The sequence below is a fragment of the Corvus moneduloides genome, chromosome 9 (genome assembly GCF_009650955.1).
Source record: "Corvus moneduloides isolate bCorMon1 chromosome 9, bCorMon1.pri, whole genome shotgun sequence".
Classification (NCBI taxonomy): domain Eukaryota; kingdom Metazoa; phylum Chordata; class Aves; order Passeriformes; family Corvidae; genus Corvus; species Corvus moneduloides.
The window spans coordinates 27,216,833-27,233,529 of record NC_045484.1 but is presented as its reverse complement, the minus strand read 5'-3'; the positions used below and the strand labels follow the sequence as shown (position 1 = coordinate 27,233,529).

The 16,697-nt window shown below is 41.7% G+C and overlaps 1 protein-coding gene across 3 annotated transcripts in view; it reads left to right on the top strand.

Annotated features, from left to right (window-relative positions):
* The window catches only part of LRP8 (LDL receptor related protein 8), a 174,187-nt gene that overhangs the window by 118,391 nt on the left and 39,099 nt on the right, over window positions 1-16,697 (top strand). For all 3 annotated transcript variants that reach the window (XM_032118158.1, XM_032118157.1, XM_032118159.1), the window contains one exon: window positions 16,563-16,691. In XM_032118158.1, coding sequence (XP_031974049.1) covers window positions 16,563-16,691 — 129 coding nt within the window. The remainder of the gene's footprint in view (window positions 1-16,562; window positions 16,692-16,697) is intronic.

Here is a 16,697-nt window from a genome sequence, read left to right as displayed (position 1 = left end):
TGTTGTTACTTCCAGCTGCTGTTGGACTGGGAGCATGGATTTTTGGGTTGTCGAGAAGTCAGCCCATCATTGCAGAATGATGCTGTCTCAGTACCGGTCATGCTCCATTGCTTAGTGTGTCTTGAACCATTCCTTGTTATGTTTTGTGAGCTGGTAATCTTGATTGAGAAGGTTTAAAGAGAAGTATTTAAGCAGAAGTGTGTATCAGAATTTTGGAGAAAATGGAGAATTTTCATTGTTCTTCTTTTTCCTTCCTTTCATTGTTACACTGTGCTGGTGTAAACATTATACCTTGTTTTATTTGAAATGCGGAATTGTCCTTTGAAATGGTATTTGGAATGAAAACCAGAAGAAGTAACAGATCTAAACTGCTGGTGGCCTCAGATTGGTGGTGGCCTGAATTCTGAGCACAGTTTGAGTCCTAATGCACAAGATTTTCTGTTTATTTAATAGCAGCCGTTGCATTGTGCTTGTGCATAACAACTCTATCCACCCCCCTGAGTTCTGTATTACAGTTTCTTTCCACAAACTACTGAGCAAGGAATTTCCATGTGTTTCTGTTTTCTTTATGAGATTGGAGCCCATGATATTCTCAGCATATGGTATGAAATATTTATTATTGTTTTTAAAGGTTGGTTTTAGGAGACAGTCTGTGATGTGACTGCATTTAGTAACATAAATGAGAGTCCTTTTCTTTTTGCATATATTTAAGAAGCTATGAGGAGTTAGTCATGGTGAGTTCTAAATACCAGGGAGACGACCACTGTGAAAGCATTTCAAAGGGAAGAAGCTTGAAGCTATAGAATGATGTTTAGAAAGGGCCAATTTAAACTAAATAAAAATGTAATCCCTGCTATACATAATAAATGAAGAAGAAATCTCTAAAATTGTGTAAAATAATTAAAAGAAAAACATGTCTGGGATTCAGGTTCCTGCAAAAAGTGTATTCAATGACTATGTAAAATCAGGGAGGAGTTAAGAACTGTGGGGTCAATTCTTAATTTTATATAGCCTAACAACAATTTTGCATATTCTTCTCCTTCACTTGGATTTTTTTCATTCATCCTATGGTTCTGGTTTGGAAAAAGCTGTGTTTTTTTCCAGAGTGTAAAGCAGCTGCCACTGGAAGCTGTTGTATAGCGTATGTTCCAGAAGGAGTGAATGTGTCCCTATCTGCTCATCAAATATTTTGAGAACAAAGGCTGATGTTTCTGGCTTTCAAGACACATTTTCTCTCCTCCTAAGCCAAATGAAAAATTTTCATAGTTCAAACCCACACATGTGCTGACTTACTTCCTCTGTACTGTAATTACTTAACCACTTTGCCAAACTCTAGAGATCTTCAGAGATCAAAACTGGCTGGATGGAGAGAGTGGAGAGGTTTGAGAGGGGGAGGAGGAACAGTAGCCTCAAGAGGGGTGGTTCAATGCACGGTTATGGCAGCCATGGATGACACATGCCAGTGCACACAACAATGGATGCACAAATCTGTCTTCAAAGAAACAATTACTACATGTGGAGCTCCAGCACATTGTGTAGAGTGCAGTGGTTGTCAGCTAAAACCAGTTTATGATCTGGAGAGACTGACTTGGTCAGCAGAGAGACTGGGCTGACCAAGTCATGTTGTTCTATTGATTGAAAGTCAGCAAGAGGACATCATGTCTTCCTCTGGAACAGGCTCACAGAATCTGTGTTTGCTTTTCTGTATAACCTGAGTCATTGAGAGCGGGCATTATTTCAAAGATATGCTGGAATCTGGATGCCAGGGTGGCTGGTAGGCTGGTTTTAGTATTTTGTGTGGCCTCCCAGTGTTATCTTTGTTGAAAATGCTAAAGTAATCAATACATTTGAACACTGTTACAAGCACACTTCTGCAGGCAGTCAGTCGGGATATTGGTGCTATTTCAAACATCAGGAAAGGAGTGTTTTATTTTGATGATTTTACATGGCTACTCTAGTTTTTGTTTGTGGTTTTTGTTGGGTTTGATTTTTTTAACCTAACAGAAAGAAGCACTCCTTAGGTATGCAGACATTTTTCATACTTCTGGTTGCTTTTTAGGGAGAATGCAAGAGAATATTTCCTTCACATTCTGAAGGTTATATTGGTTCAGTTCAGCCTTTGTATTAATTCCAGCCTGGGATCATGAGAAATGTGTGTTGCTCCAGGACTGAACTGTAATTGTGACATGGATCAAAATCTCTGCCAGGCTGTTCTTTCCCTCTCCTAAAGCAGATTAGCAGCCTGGCATCTGTTTTCTTTGGGGAAGATGGCAGAGATGCCCAGAGAGCAGAGGAGCTGCCTCACAGCTGCCTTTTGTGGAAGTGCCTGTGGTTGCCAGTTGTGCCATGTCCCTGATGTTGGCAGGCAGGGGTGGTGGCTGCTGGTTACTCTTGGCTTTGGTGTGATGCAGGGCTGAGCTGGTGCTTTGGGTCTTGAGGCAAAGCTCTTCAATCTGCCAGACCCTTTCCCCTTGAGCTCTGCATGTCTTCACTCCTGCAGTTGGCTGGTGAGAAAGACCTACATAAAGACAGCTCTGTCTCATTGTCAGAGGAGGTTTTGGAAAGGTTGGGCACTCTGAGTGCAGTTATTTAAAGTTCTGACATCAGAGTCCCTCAAGTCTTAGGTGGCTGTGTAGGAAATTACAGGTGACCTGCATAGGAAATGAGGTGTATTTTCAACCTGAATGTCATAAAAATTACTTTATCTAGACCAAGTGCAATCTTACCTACTATGCAGGTGACAGAACTTGGTCTCAGAGATCTATTCTGCTTCTTTTAGTTATGTTAGGTTGGAAAGAACGTCTTCCTGCTGAAAGCATTAAAAAATCATGTACCAGCCCTTAAGAACCACATTACACTGTATTCCTCTGAGCTTTTCACCTGCTGGCTCTGTGAGTGGGATCCCTGCAAAGTAAGTTCAATCACTGAGTTAGCCAATGATTCAGGAGCACCAGAACTTGTCAATTTGATTTCTCTTCCATCCCTAACTCCCTTTCGTTTATGTCCTGGGCTTGACTGGCCTTTTGATGCATCAGAGAGTAAGCATTCCAATTCAAAGTTTCCCCAGTTTCTTCATGCATGGATGGACATCCAGTACAGGCTGGGCTTTTGATGCAGCCTTTTTTTCTGTCAGAGCATTCTACCCTGCCATGTATTTTTGCTGAATACATAAGAATTCTCCTCAAGATATCATATCTTTTTGTTATTTGGCCTCTGCATTTGGTATTTATGAGGGCAGAGAAGCAGATTGTTGCGGGGAGGCATTAATTGTATATGGAAACTTTGTTTCTGTAGGAAATTAGTTTAAGAATCCATAATATTGAGAGTTGAAATGATTTACAGTCTAGGTACAAGGGGGAGTTAGATAATAAATTCATTGAATAAGGAAAGCCAGAAGCAAGCACGGGAATTTTGTGGCTGGGTATATGAAGGATTGTAAGGAATTCTTTAGCTGTATGAAAACCAAATCCATATAGTACAATACTGGTCAATGGGAGTGAAATTATAAGCTGCAGTGGCAGAAATTGAGTAAATACTAAAGTATTTCTAATTTCTGTTCAGAAGGAAGGGGAAGAAGTTTCATTTGCACATTTAATAACATGCCTGCTACTCAACAGCAGCTATTAAAGGTTTGGCTTTTAAAGCAGAAGTACTGACAAACTCTCATTGAAGGACATAGCCAGTCAGTTTTCTGATCTGTATTTTTATTTTTTTTAGAACTTGCATTACTGTTTTTTAGAGATGTTGGAACACTGGTGGAAGTTAGTAAAAGTAAGTTAGTAAAAGCTATATTTTTATGGTGGTTTAAAAGGTTAAACAGATCACAGTACAGAACCTGCTGCAGAAGGTCTGCAGCCCAAGCCTGGAGTTCCTGACTGCTACAACGATAACAATTCAGCTCCAAAGCTGTGTGTGCTGAACAGGCTGTTGTTAGTTTTGGACAAAGCCACAGAGAGCCTGATAATGGAACATAATACATCAAGATTAAAAAAAAAAATCTGTGTCAGCATGTGAGTGGTAACAAGAGTTGTGTCACTTCTCAGTGGTCCTTGATTGAATCATGACCTTGTTAATAAGATACTGTGTGTGTTAATAAACTGCTGTTGTGTGTATTTTGTGATTAGTGATTTAACTTAAACATAAAGGTTGGAAAAATGTAGTTTACAACATAATTAGAAGCCATGTTAAGCAAGTTGAAGAGCAGGTGGCTGAGAGGTGGTAAAAGACGTGGGCAGCTGCTATAAAGTGGAAAGGTTATTAGACAAGGGGCTGGGAACAATCTTACAAGGCTCACATGATTAGAGAGTTGAAAAATATTAGAAGGGTATTTGGTATTTGATTTATTGAAGAGAGGGTTGAGAGTTGCCTTTATCAATTTACACTTGTCTCCTTAGAGAAGAGGTTTCATCACACAGTTGTTTCTTTAGCTTAGCAAGGATCAGCCTGATCCAGGAAACTAGATAAGAGAAACACAGATAAGATACAGCTCTTAACAGTAGTGGCAAGTAAAGTGGACTCACTTGTACAGAAATCCTTACTGACTGAAGTCTTTAAATCAAAATAGGTACCTGTCTTAAAGATATGCTGTCGTTTAAATGAGGTGTTGATGTAAAAAGTCAGCCATTGCTGTGCAAGCATTTAATGGTCCTGAGGCTTTTAAACATGGGAGGTTCTCTCAGCTACTGCACACAGACAGCAGTGACACTCACAGTTTATAGGTGAAGGTGATGCCTTAGGATTTTAGATTTTATATTTTTCATATATTGGTAATCCTGCAATTCTTTAGTATATAACACTAAACTCCATACACAATGTTAGCTACTGTTCTCCCATTTTGGTCAGAAAAAACAATTCCTCTCTAGGCCTGGGAAACGGAAACAACAGTGAGTTGGGGGGGGAGCAAACTTGGGGAGAATGACTTCATTACCTGAAGCTGTAATTGGAAGATTAACCCCTGATATGCAAATGGACCAAACATATAAAAGTATGAAAACCCATAACCTGTCGTCCATTTTTGGGTGTAGGCCCTGAGGTGGTGCTTCATCTGCCCTAAATGTACCTGAAGGCTCTTCAATAAATATGACTGTTTTTTATTCTCTTAATTTTGTCTGGCCTCTGGTTTTAGGTAGTCCCAAAAGGCATCAAAGGTATTTGGCCCAGCTGCTGCAAGGCACAGTAAGCTCTGACACTGGAGGGAACTCCATCTGGGAATCATGGAATACTCCATCCAGCTCACTGGGAAGGAATTTTCAGGGCAAAAATTGGGTTGTTCGACTAAGGGAACTCCACAGGTGGGGGAGAACCACTCTCCTTTCTTCTCCCCAACCATGGATCATTATTTGAAGGTCACAGAATCACAGATTTGTCAGGGTTGGAGATCATCCAGTCCAATGCCCCTGCCAAGGCAGGGTCACCTGGGGCAGGTGACACAGGAACATGTCCAGGTGGGTTGGGAATGTCTCCAGAGAGGGAGACTCCATAACCTCCCTGGGCAGCTGTGCTCTGCCACCCTCAGCACAAAGTTCTTCAAAATGTCTTCAGAGAAAGTCATAGGTATCAAGAAACTTTTTTTCTGTTCTGTGATCCTTGGAGATTTGTCTTTCTCAACACATGGAAAATAGGACAAATCTCTGAGAGTGCCAGGTCACATGGGTGGCAAACATAATTGGGGAGGTTTTGCACATTGGAGTAGCTCATCACCTGATACGTGATTGATGGCAGAGTTTTCATGGAGTTAATGAGTAGAATGTTAAGGAGTAGAAGTTACCTAATATACACCTATGTAGACTACATCATATATGCTATCTATATCTAATATACCTATACTTCTTTTCATCTCTGATGTGCACAGAATATGCCCAGAGATAACAAGACTCAGTGTTTTAGGTGGAGGAAGGTGTTTTGGCATGTTTTGCTGCCAAGCCCTGTTTGAAGTCGTTTGAAGCCTTTCCGGCTGGGGAAGCGACAGTCGCTGTTCCAGCAGCCTCTGTTGTCTGAACAAGCTCTGGCTCCTTCCCTTCTGATCAAAAACCCTTGGTGAAAGGTGCAACTTGGATCCTTTAAAGCATCTCATTATGGGCTATATTTAGAAGTGCAAAGAATATATTATTAATTACAAGGATGCTCCAAAGCAAAGAAGCTGTTTTATCCATGCCCTTGATGAACAGAAAAGTTCCTGTGCTGAAGGAAGGTTATGCAATTAACAGTATATTCATTAGGAGTTCATCAGATAGCAAGCTATGCTTATCTTCAGGATGGTTCTGGAATATCTGACAATTTCCTAGTTACTGCCTAAGTGATAAGGAAGAGCAAGAGACAGGAACTGACAGTTCCTGATATATAAATTTTTATAAATTTCCCGGTTATATAAATTTTACTGCCAGTGAAATTTATATAATACAGTTTACATATCTGTTATCTGCTAGTTTTATATATATACATCTACATATTATTTTACATCTCAACTTACAGGCCAAGTACTTTCTTGCTGCCTTGCTGGAAAGAACTGGAGGTGGAAGATGGCCCCGCATATTTCTTGGCTGCTAAACAAGTACAGTGTATGGGCATTGTGCGGATCATTACAGGGCTTTTGCTCTCTTTTGTTCCCACAAAACCCCTCTTACCAGAGTAGCTGTCCCCTGGGGCCATCCAGTATCATCCTGGATGTTTGCTTTGACCTGTTCAGTACTCTCAAATCCAGTCTGTGCACTGGTCCTGTGAAACAGACTCACCTTTGCAGGGGAATTTCTCCAGCTTAAGGGATTTTTGTCATTATTTCAGTACTAACAAAATAGAATAATTTTTCTGTCTTCAAGTTCAGACTAGCATCTGGTAATTGATTTTTGCTAATTGTGTGATACAATCAGGTGAACTTTTTAAACTGTACTTTAAAACCTAATTTTGGGTTGAGCATTAATTTGCTTCCAAAGAATTGGATAAGTCAAGTGCCTAAATAGGCTAGAATATGTATGAAATAAGCTGCCATCTGGAATTTGTTTCTGGATTTGCTGTAATAGAAATGGAGCACTCTGGGATGCATATTTTGGGGCATTCTAGAAATTAATATATAGGAAGAAAAATAGATAAATCTGTCCTGGTGCTGTGCTTAGCTGCTTGTATAAGAATTTGACAGGTGACCAAGGTGATTATGTCGGGTAGGCTTGGACAAAGTGAGATACTGCCAGAGGAGAGAATGAATTATTTTTAGAAACTAATTTTTTAAACAGTTCAGGGTCACAGTGCCAACAATTTGAAGGCAGCCTAGAAAACTCTGTCACTTTTATCTATAAACCAAAGCCAGTCAAATAACATTTGATTCAATAAAAAGTAAATTTGTCTCATATCTAAAAGTATCTGTGCAGAAATTGTTCCAAGATGCTTTCAAACTGCTGAGTTACAAATCCACACAGAGAGGGATGATTGATTTATTGTGTGCTGCAATCTGGAGTATTTTATCACTGAATCTTTAGTGAAGAAAGTTGATGTTGTTAAAGCTGCAATGTATTTAGACCCAAAGCCTAGGAATAAACCAGGAAGCATTATTGGATCGGTACAGATCAGGAGAGTGTGGTTATTACCTGTGTTTCCGTGGAGGGCAGCTCTCGGTGTGGTCTCCTCCAAGTCAGACCAGGAAGGGATGGGTTTTGTATCAAGGGTGGGCTCTGGTGTGCCCATGGGATGCCCAGGTCATGAGAACTAGGTAATGGGAATTAGGCACACGGCTGACACCTAAATAGGTGACAAAAGACTTGTAATGAGTCCCGTTTGGGTGGGGGAAGGCTGAGGCTGTTCCCCACCTCTGCCACATCCCGGCCCCGAGGGCTCTGTTCAGCAGCTCAACACATCCATTTGTCAGCTCTGTGGCTGAATGAGAAAGTTTCAAAGTTGTTCAAAACTCTGTTTGCCCACAAGGCTCCGGAGTCACTGATCTAGGGCAGGGAACAAATTTCCCTTTCAGAAGTTGCATTTCTTGGAGTTAATTAGCTGACTTCCATTCATGCCCAGCTTGTGCCGCTGTAACCTCCCGACTCTCATTTCTTCCTTGACACTCTTCTTTCTTCCCAGAGCATGTCTGTGTTTGAACTTTGCTGATTCCCAGCTACTTTGCTACCAGTCTGTGCTGGGTCAGCTGTTACCCTCGGGTGTTTTATTCTCCTAAGGCTTGCCTGAATCAGAACTGCCTTGAAAGCATCACGCATCACTAATCAAGGGAAAACACAGTGGATCATGATAGATTTTTAAAGGTTGTTTATAGCCAGACTTAGTTTTTCACAGTAGGCATCCCTGGATAAAAGCAGAGGTAGAGGATCTGTGTTGAGAAACAGAGCTCAGCTCTCAACCATGTCAAAGACTGGAGTTCCATTTGATTTCTGGGCTCTACGAAAGGCAAAATCATTTTCTTTTTTCCTTTTTTTCCCCCCTTTTCTCCCCCGACCTCCTCCATTACTATTAATGCAGAAGGGAAGGGAAGGCTGAACTGCATTACAACTGGCAATATGTATACAGATTGACAGGGTAATTACTGATGTAGGCAGTGGTGGGATGGGAGGTTTGACAGGACAATGTTTGTACATCACTCTCTTTCAAACTAGCTCTAGAAACAGTAGAGTTTAAAGAAGAGGTTCTGTTCTGGGTAGAAAAAAGCAGAGTATTTTTTCTGACCTTCTTAAACAAAGTCATGTCATTGTTGCATTTTTTTTTTTTTAACCTTTGCTTTTGATTGAGCATGAAAAATACCTCTCACAAAAGGGAATATTTAATAGCTTTTCTATTAGAAAACTATCTCTAAAGAGAATTTTGAGTCCTGGGTTTTGCTGGCAGGCCTGGGTGTTTGCTAACTACCAAAGTCAACTGTCAGTTTATTATGAAACTGTTTGGGATCAGCAGTGCACACTGCTGCTTTACTTATGCCAAGAACAGGTTCTTCTTCAGCTGTTCTGGTTTCTTACTTTGATGTCTAGGATTTTCGCTGTGGTTTTTTTTAGTATCTTTTTTCCTCTGTGCCAAGCTAAGGGCATGACCAACTGATCCTTAAGATGAGAGAAACCCACCAGTGAAGAGAAAATAAAATTTTAAGTAGTACAAAGTGATCTGAAGAAATCTGATATGGAAACTGAGGTTTTCAGTGGCCAGAATAATGTCTTAGAGACACAACTCTTCTTGAAAGCAAGTTCTGCTCTGGTTTAGAGGAGGAGTAGAGAGAAAGGCAAGAAGGTCTGGTGCTTTCACAAGGAGGGACCATGTTAGGGTTTTGAACAGCTCTCCGTTTTAAGTCTGGGGCGAATTATGAATTTTCCTCTTCCATCAACAAGATGGAAGAGCCAAAGTGGTAGAAATAGTGGGAAAAGTTGGCAGATGGCCTCAGACTTGAGTTTATCAAAATCCCCTTTTTATTCCTCTAAACAGTGAGGGCTGTGCTTCACTGTCATTAAGCAGGGCTGTCACTACAGGGCTGTATTCATTTCTTCTCTGGATTAATCTGGGTAAATGTTTCTCGTGACCATACGGCCGTGGTGTCAGGAAAGATGGGAAACTGGTGTTCAGAGGCGGCACGTGGCTGATGGGCTCTGCTGCACACTGTGTAATAATGCTTTACTCAGATGGGGTTGGACTGCACCAGCCTTGCTCTATTGTTCACGTTCCTGCCTTGCCCTGTGGAGTCGTGCTCAGCTCTGCAACAGGTCACACCACAAGTGCAGTGTGGTCATGGTTATTGTGTATGTTAGTGTTGTCCAGAATCTATGGAAAATGGTAACAAGGGCTGGAATCCCAGGCTGTCCTATGTCTCATTCAAGTTTGTTAAAGGATTCGTGTGTTGCTGACCAAGCAGTGCCTCGAGGCATTTAACATCAGAGCACTGCTGATCATTCAGAGTGGGCTGGGTGGAGCAGAAAGGCCACGGCAAGCCAAGGACTGGCCTTGAGGAATTGCTGACAGTATCTGGGGAACTGTTAAGTTTCCCCTGGGAAAGCAACTTTTGTCTCAAGGTTAGGGGATGAACCTTTTCAATGAATTCTCATGTGTGCAATGGCAGGTAAGGAAATGTAGTTTGTTTGGGAGCAGAAAGCCCTCACTGTATCATGTGCATCTCTCTCATGCCTAATAACCTGTCATGGTCTCCTAAAAAATGGTTTGTCTCTGTACCAGACTTGAGAGTGGGGGAATGTCACCATGTAAAAAAAACAGTGTTTTACAGGCATTAGATGGTTAAAAAAATAGAATTTAATGAGGCTCAGCAGCCTATATCCTCACTGCTGTTAAACATCTGATCTTACTTTGTAAATTCTGAAATTTCAGAAGTATGACCATGAGGGATAGTTTAAAGGCAATTAAAAAACTTCCTGATTCCTACTGAAAGTATCAATTTTCCTGCCGTTTGAGACCAAGGAGGATCATGTAATCATCCAGCTTGACCTCCTCTTTACCATGGGCCATTGACCTAGACTTGGATTTACCCAAAACAAGCAAGCTGACTCAAGTTTAAGGACTTTATTTCTCAGCAGCAGGGCCTGTTGGGCACATCAGGTAGAGAACAGACGTGCCATGGAAACAGTATCTGGAGAAGCTGTGAGATGAATTAGGTGAGATGTGCTCAGATGATCGCAGCAAAAGAGCATTTGCTCTGTTTACAGGAATATAAAATCAGCTGAAGTCCTGCCAGTCAGACTGAGGGAAGGAAATGCTTTTTGTAGCCAAGTTTGATGGTGGTTTTGGTTTTTGAACTGGATGAGTAAGACATAGCAAACAGTAATTGGAGACAAAATGGTGCACTGGAAGCCCAAGAGTAGCAGTCCTTTCTGTCCAGCTTGCTGTCCTGGGCTGACAGTATTCAGTATTCCAAGTGTGCCAGGATAGCTCTGAACCTGGGTAAAGAAACCCCTCCTGACCCATGCAGGTGACTCATTGTTGTGAGACATAGAGCTTACCTAAAACCTGATGCCATTTGTCTTTCCAGCCTGCTAGAGATCTCTTACCTCCTTGCACTGTGCTCAAATACAGTTTATATTACCTGTTAAAATTGGCACAGTACCAGAGAATCATTTTCTTACTTGAGGTTGTTCGTAGTGTCTGTGCTTTTGGAACACACTTTTCCTGTGGAAATTACCTTGCTGTTACTCTGACAGTGAGTCTCTATTTCAGTAATTAGGATTAATCCTGGGATTTTGAATTCCTGATTATTTCACTCTGATGTCAGAGGTGGTAATCACTAATGTGATAATATGCACAAAAGTGAGGTACCTGCTATCTATTCTTTTGGACAAGCTGAACCCTTTGTGTGCTAAGCTTATTTTCTCCCTCCAGTTTCAAGGTAGAGGAGTTGGAGACTCATCAAAGACTCCTAATATATGGTGTTGTAAAGGAGCCCTTCTTACAAGCACACAAGAATGGAGTTAATAAGGGCTGTACTATGCAGTGCAATGGAGGGAAATCTGTGCAAATCCTTTTCTGTTCCCCTGGGAACTTCTAAACATAAGTCACCATCAAACAAATCACTCCATTGAATCTATTTATCAGGTGTATCAGTTGCTAATACTGTTCCTGACATTTTACAGTATAGTTCCTTAGTAGCCTTTCCTAATCTGCCTTTTTTGAGTTGCTTCATTTATGTTAGAAGATTAAAGGCAGCGCCCATAAGTTAATTATCTTTTTGTGCAGGAGGAATAGTTTTTTCACTATTTCTGTGCTTCTGCATGCTGCCACAAAGGTTATGGCATTTACACACTCACAAATGTAGTCAGGTAGCAACAGTTCGAGCTCCCAGGCCCTGGGAATCGGTGTTGTCAGCATGCCCCAGTTTGACCAGAACAGACCTTTCTGTGAGAGCAGATGGATGGGGCGGCTGCTTCTGTCAACAAAGGCGTCATTGGTGGTGGGCTGGTCTCATTCCAAGTCTCACTGCTGTAATCTTAATTCACTTAAGCCACTAATCATGACATTTGTTTTGGACTGGGCTGGTTTCAGCTGAAATGGTAGAGTTGCCTGTATTTTCTCAGAGATCTCAAGTGTATGTGTACTGCAGATATGGGGAGCAACCCAAGTGCTGCTACTGGATGAGTTGCATCAGCTTTTGTAGGAGTTACAAGTTTGTGTAAGTCTTGCCATCCCAGCAGGCTGATGCTTGTACTGTGTTGCTTTACATGACAGAAGGGGAGTTCAGTGCAGCTCCTAACCTTAGTGGGAGCAATACTTTGATTAGCATTCCCCATAATGTGTTCTGTCTTTGTGTATTGCTGATGCACAGATCCAAACTCAGGCACCCAGTGAAAGCTGTGGGTTCAGGGACTCAAGTCCCTGTGCTCTGTGTACCAGGGCCAAAGAAATTCCCAGGACATAGGAATCATCCACCATGGATGTTGCTGTCCCCACACAAACACTTCTGATCGTAACTTGGCACGAGGAAGGCATCAGGGAAATAAAGTATAACAAATATGAAATAACACACCTTATAAAATCACACCTAGAATCTGATGTGTTAAAGGGTTGTGAAGTAAACTTGAAGGGTTAAGTGAAGTAAACTAAAGAAACAGCAACCTGTCCTGAGCTACAGTGAACTGGTGGTGAATGGGGTAGGGGCCAGTGTTTCTCACACCCACCCTCAGCTGAGAGAAGAGGCAAGGGAAGGAAAGTACCAGTCAGACACACCTTCAGCTGTGACAATATTTAAAGTCAGAAGAGGGATTTCAAACTGTGTTTCTTATGCACCTTAAATAATTCAATGGGAAAGTTTAAGTTGTAAGCCAGTAGTGAGTGTAGACTGGGATATACATTCATACACACACACACATATATATAAAGAACTGTATATGCAAACTTGTGACTGAGATGTTTTTCTGAATCATGAATCTTCAGTGACTGAGAACTTCTGAATTTCCCTGAGCAATCTCTGCCTGTCAGCTCCCTTCCTCTCTACAGAACAGTTGCTCATTTACCAGTGTGGCTTGTTTTGTCTGGAAACAAACTGAATTCTAGTCCTGTACTTGGGCAGGTATGAACACTTATTTTGGTTTTGAGGCATCTCTGAGGCAGTTCTGCCAGCTGTGACAAAAGAAGATTTAAGGGCAGTGTTTGAGGAGGGGAGGTCCTTGTTAAAAAGCATTCTTTAAAAAAAAAAGCTGGCAACTAAACCATTGCTGGAGGAAGGTAGGAATTTTAAGTTCCATACTAAAAGGAGTGGAAATATTTGCAGGAGCAGTTTATTGGCATGGCAGAAAATAATTAAACCATTTTAGTTTTGCATTTTCTCTGTTGTAGAAAGAAAATATTTGGGTTGAAGTTTTTCTTCTGAAGAACCTGGAAAAAACACAAGGGGCAGTCTGGAGAGGATGGGAAGTTATTTCAGCAGAGATAGAGGAGCTGTTCAGACCTGTAAGATGATGTATTTCCACAAAGGGCGTTCTTTTCAATCTGCTGATGAAAAGTCTTGTGGGTTTCCCACCAGTAGAAGCTGCTTAATTGCATTTTGTGTATGCTCTTAGAGTACCTGTTTGGTGAGAACCTGACAAATGGTCTTCTGAAAGTAAATCAATTTTGTTTTCTTGGGCTTTCTTGAATATACATGATGTCCGGAGCCTGAAAAGCACAGCAGTGGCACAAGAGGAAGCAAACAGTGGGGCGCCAGTTAGGCTCTATGGTTCTCTGAAAGACTTTGTAGCCTCCCATAAAGAGAAAGAAGAATGTGCCATTGGCAGTAGTGAGTAAATGGAACCTTCTTGTCTTCTTTGCTCTTGTCTCCTTATAAATAAACCATTGTTGTCCATCCTTGGCATTTGCAGTTCATTGTGATAAATTGGTCTTGATGTGTCTGACATTTCAACCAAGTTGTTTAATGGTGCTTTTCTAAAAAGGCAGATCTTGCTATAACTTGCATTGGTCCAGAATGCATCCAGGGCAGGAGCACTCACCATCACACACAGCACTAACCCTTTCCTTTCTGGCTGCACAAAGAGGGAAGGAGGAAGTAAAACATTTTGGTCACGTCAGCGCAAGAGGACTGGGTGTGTGTAAGCCGTGCACAGAAGCAAATGTTAGCCTGGACTGCAGTTGCTGAAAGCCTGTCATAGTGTGGACAACAACACAGACTCCACTTGCATCTGCAGCCTCCTGGGGGGAGAGGGGAGGAAAACACCCAACTTGCTGGAAATGCAGGTGTGTTTTCACCAAAGTGTTGCTTTGAGTTTTGTGCAAGATCCCCTCTCTGTTACCTGCCAGTGCTTACAAGTCATTGGCTTCCATGTAACCATTGCTTAGGTGCAGAAACCACTGGAGCGCAGAGATTTGATGAACTGTGACCAACAGCAGCTTCTCTTGCTGTATCCCTGAAAGTTCAAGCTTTGATTTACATATTTTAAATGTCTGTAATTATTCTGTCAGGGAGATGATTAACACAGAGATTGCTTTCCATAAATAGGAGCCTTCTGTTCATACTTTTCCAAACCTTTCAGCTTCCCAAAGCTATTAAGCGTCTGCCCGCAGCAGCCAAGCAAAAGTAATGCCCATACTTAAAACTGTGACCAATAAGTAACCTTTTTGCTGGTTAATGATCCCACTGTGTGATGATACCATTTTATGATTACATTTCACCTTCTTCAAAATCAGGTGTATGGAACATGTTCCCACCTGTCTTGACCCACTTGGTTTTCAATGGAGATTTACAATGGGGATGGAAGACCTGGTCCTACTTGGCATTGAAACAAATTCTCCTTCCCATCACCATAACCAGAGCAAGAAGAACTAGAGCAATTTTTGGGGGATGTGGACCAATAACCTGGTTAACAAATGTCTCCATGACATTTTTGGTAACCCAGTTTTCCCAGTAAGCCATTTGTACTGCAGTTTTGTATATTTGTTCTGCAGTTGTGCAGTACAAAACCTGCAGCTTAGAGGGACTGGGACCCAGGACCTGGCCTGAGTTGGCAGATACACTGATCCTGGTGGAGTCTTGTTGGGGAGCCTTTCCCATGTTTTTTATTACTGATTTGCTGGAAAAATAATCCAGAAGCCTAAGTAAGGATCCCTTTCTTCCTCCCCCCTTTAATCAGGCAACATTCATAAATGTTATTTAGGTATGCAGTGAGCAAATTTCAACAGAAATGCTGTCATGCCTCAGGGTTATAAAACGTCATTACATCTGTTATTAACTGTCTGTCTGTGGCAGGACCTAATTTTTCTTGATGTATTGGTTGCCCACAGCTTCTCGAAACTGCTTCGTATAACACTTCAAGGCGCTAAGACAGAGAAATCCAGGGATTAAATGGCACTGCTCTCCAAGTGGCTGATTGATGCTTTGGGGCTGTAAGATGCCCTTTTGCAGCCTCCTTGTGTAGCTGGAAAGGGAGGTATAATTTTCATCCTCTCTCGCTCAGCACTTGGGAAGCTGATGGACTTTGTGTAAATACCTTTAGCAGGGCAGGGTAATGTGAAAGTTTTAATTCAGAATCTGGGTTCCTTCCTGTTCAGTAGCCCTGCAGCCATACACAGCATTATTCTCATTAATACCAATGGAAGAACTATTTGAAAACACGTAATTTTTTGAAGAGAGCGATTGGTCTGTTTAATAAGCAAATCCTGCCAAACTGGATGGTGATTCCAGAATGCTAAACAATTGTTTAAACTGTGGAACATTTTGCATTTCAGCAGCCTTGTCACAATAAATGTAGATCTGTTGCTCTTTACGCTAGTATGAAGGGAAAAAAAAAATAGGAATTTTAGCAATGCAAACTAGTTATGAGAGAATGAGCTTCACAGCTTACTTGGTTCCAGATAAATCTGGCACATTCTTTTTCATAGTTGTGTTCTTGCCTGTACTGGGGTTTTTGCTTCTGCAGGTCCTCCTGTGTCTCCATGTCTGACATCACAGTTGCCTTCAATTTACGCTGTTACAGCTCAATTTGTTAAATATGTGCAAGTTCCTGCTTGTCCTTGCTGCTTTTTCCTCAGCTTTGCTGACCACAATCTGCCTAGATCATTACATTTAGAAATTGCCTCGCATTACCAAACATAGAAGTACACCCTTGTACTAAAATCAGGGAAATAGTTTTTGCTGGCTTAGTTGGAGGTGGTTTGTGCAGAGCTGCTGTGCTGTGTGCAGGGGGGCAGTGATTGAACAGCTCCAGGTCAGTGTGTTGGGCAGGGAGGCAGAGCAGGCAGTGCTGGTGCCGCACTGAGCATCCCTCACTCCGAGTAGTGCCATCCCTTCCCGTAACAACCAGCCCCAAGTTCTTAGCTGGAATCCCTGGTGGTCTGTTGAAACAACTTTCTCAGTTGACATCAGTTGAGTTAGGCTTGTAACTAAGAGTGAGGGGTGGTATTTGATTTATTTGCATGTTCCTGAAAGGGGTTAGCTGGGCAGGCACAGGCTGCAGGGACAGGAAGGGCCTTGTTCGCAGGGCAGCCTGTGCAGGGAGACCTGATTTAAGAGGCAGCAGATTGATTTGGAATTTCATTCCAATATGTCTGAGGATTGAGCCATTCAAAGTAAAAGTAACTTTAATAGTGTAAACAATGTTAGAAGTGTTTAGAAATATGTTTAACTTCTGTTTATTTCTTTGGTTTTTTTCTTCCAGCCAAACAAGTGTGTCCATCTGAAAAAATTAGCTGTGGAGACTTAAGCAACAAATGCATCCCGTCATCCTGGAGATGTGATGGGCAGAAGGATTGTGAAAGTGGTATTGATGAGGCTGGTTGCACTCCTGGTGAGT